Below are 2,500 nucleotides of genomic sequence, written 5' to 3'. Positions count from 1 at the left end.
CATACACACGTGTGTGTGTGTGTGTGTGTGTGTGTGTGTGTGCCTCACCCTTAGACACACACACACACTGGTGTTCGTAGCCTACATTCAAACCATATTAATGCATTGGCATATTCTGATTATACTATATTATATTATATTATATTATATTATATGTGAGCGGCAAATTAAGTCAAACATGGACAGAAAACTCAAAGTTCTTGCACTTACAGTGCATCTTCTGTGTGTTATCGCCCTCTTGTGGTTCTTGGCGACTTGTAGCATGTACGTGTGTTTTGGTTTCGAATGCATGTTATTGCAAAGCACGCAACATAACTGTTGTTGCAAATCACTTTGGGTCTAGTTGTTAGCTGCAAAAGTGCGAAGAAAGGAGTTCAATCATTTTAAGATGCAATTATTTTTTAAAACTCTCTGATGGAATGGAATGGAATTGTTTATTTGTTTCAGGGTGCATTCTTTCTCTAGATGGCGCTACAGAAAATATGTAGAGCTCTGCTCTTTGAGAATCTGCTCTTTGGAGGAACTCGTCTATCGTGTTAAAGGTTACGGGTCACGAAAAGGTCGTGTTTTGATTTCGTAGACGAATTATGGCCGCACTTAGCACTAGTTGGATAAGGTATAGGAATTTTCCTCGACTCGCGTCTCAGTTTTACCGCGTCCTGAAGAATGCTGGGCCGCAGATGTCGGCCACGTCGGTGCGGCGACTACACCAGAGTCCACGCTCATGGGTCGTGGAGAAGGGTGCGTGGGGCAAGGCTCGTCTGTCAGAGACTCACCACCTGAATCACCAACTGACAGAACTGGACAAGGCAGATGCTCTGGTAAAACGACAGCAATGAAAAAGACTAAAATAAAACCAGTAGTCATACCGAGTGTTCCAGAAAGATACTGGCTGTAGCCAAAGTTCGTCTTTCTTGAACACCAGTTAGGCTACTAACTCATGTAGTGGTCACACATTGAGAGGCAGGTATGCTCGCTTCATACACACTTGATCACAGCATAGCTTATTGCAAGAGTCTTTTCTACAATATCACATGCTGTTTAATGTCCGAAAAGACCTTCCCTGTCAAAAATATTATACATTTAAGTTATGACCGAGGAAGACGTCAATTACAGAGTGACCTGACGTTATGCTGCAGTGGCTAACAGGAAATGACTGCGAGAAAGCAATCGATGCAGTCTAGTAGTTGCCATTGCTAGTAGCCTAGTCATCAAATATTTAATCCAAAATGATTGTATGGTGTTGCCCTATGAAGTGTAAAGCGGTAGACTATAGTTCCCCATATAGCATCTTTTTGCAAAACAGCCACTATGTAGCCTAAGTTACTAACGTACTATTCTGTGACCGCGTGCCTTTGGGTCATGTTGAACTTGCCCTCTGATCATGTTATTTTCGTGTCTCGTTTCAGATGCTACGGAAATCTCATGAAACAGGTGAGGGCTGTTTTCTGGTTTCTCTTCACTGTCCTCTGTTGTCAGTGTAGCCTACATGTATGTTTTTACGTTTTACTGTTCATCCCTTTTCTTTGTAGATTATATTTCTGAAGTCTTTATCCCTTGTTACTTTGCGCGCTATAATACAGAGAAGTAGTCTCCATTTCACAGGACTGAAAAACAGAACGCATTGCCTTAATAACTAGTAAGACGGAAAAGATAGTATGCGTGGCACTATAATATTGAGAATATGCATGCATTGCCAAAATACTAGTTTGAGACCCTGTGAACGTCTTGTTGTGTTCCAGGTTTCCTCTCCTGGTTCCGGAATGGTCTGTTGGCCACAGGAATTGGCGTCATCGCCTTTGTGCAGAGTGATGTGGGACGTGAGGCTGCCTATGGTACTGATCTGTGGAACAGAAATATATTAATTCACTCATTGATGAAATAATACATTTGTGTCAGTTGCATGTTGTTGAGAGAGAGGAATTCCAAGCATGCAAATGGCTCTGGACATTTTAGCATATCCTCTGTTTGCACAGCGATGCACAATTTGGCAGTCATGGAAATGTTTCTTAGTGATAATATTCATGCAGTATATGTAACCAAATTGTGTCAGTTCTGTTATTAGTTCCAACACACTCTGTGTGTGTGTGTGTGTGTTGTCTGATGTGTGTGTGTGTGTGTGTGTGTGTTTATTGTCTGATGTGTGTGTGTGTGTGTGTGTGTGTTGTCTGATGTGTGTGTGTGTGTGTGTGTGTGTGTGTTTATTGTCTGATGTGTGTGTGTGTGTGTTTATTGTCTGATGTGTGTGTGTGTTTGTTGTCTGATGTGTGTGTGTGTGTGTGTTTGTTGTCTGGTGTGTGTGTGTGTGTGTGTACATGTACGTGTGCAGCCTTCTTCATCCTGGGTGGCGTGTGTGTGTCCTTCGGCGGCGCGTCCTACGTGGGCAGCCTGCTGACGCTGCGGCGCTTCATGCTGCTGTCGCTGCCCGCGGCTCTGCTGCAGACGGCCGTGGTGTCCAGCGCTGCGCTCTTCTGGCTCTGCGCCGTCTCCCTGTACGTGG

At 43.8% G+C, this 2,500-nt stretch overlaps 1 protein-coding gene across 2 annotated transcripts in view; it reads left to right on the top strand.

Annotated features, from left to right (window-relative positions):
* Positions 1 to 470: 470 nt before the first annotated feature.
* tmem160 (transmembrane protein 160) overlaps positions 471 to 2,500 on the top strand; it is a 23,052-nt gene continuing 21,022 nt past the window's right edge. The window contains exons 1-4 of one of the 2 annotated variants that reach the window (XM_042063169.1): positions 471 to 821; positions 1,410 to 1,434; positions 1,743 to 1,835; positions 2,330 to 2,500. The exon at positions 2,330 to 2,500 is cut by the window's right edge and continues 190 nt beyond it. In XM_042063169.1, coding sequence (XP_041919103.1) covers positions 588 to 821; positions 1,410 to 1,434; positions 1,743 to 1,835; positions 2,330 to 2,500 — 523 coding nt within the window. In that variant the 5' untranslated portion in view covers positions 471 to 587. The remainder of the gene's footprint in view (positions 822 to 1,409; positions 1,435 to 1,742; positions 1,836 to 2,329) is intronic. The other variant, XM_042063168.1, reaches the window with a different exon arrangement.

Source organism: Alosa sapidissima, chromosome 15 (assembly GCF_018492685.1).
Source record: "Alosa sapidissima isolate fAloSap1 chromosome 15, fAloSap1.pri, whole genome shotgun sequence".
Lineage (NCBI taxonomy): Eukaryota > Metazoa > Chordata > Actinopteri > Clupeiformes > Clupeidae > Alosa > Alosa sapidissima.
The sequence above is the reverse complement of the archived record's forward strand: the minus strand, read 5'-3'. Positions and strand labels throughout refer to the sequence as shown.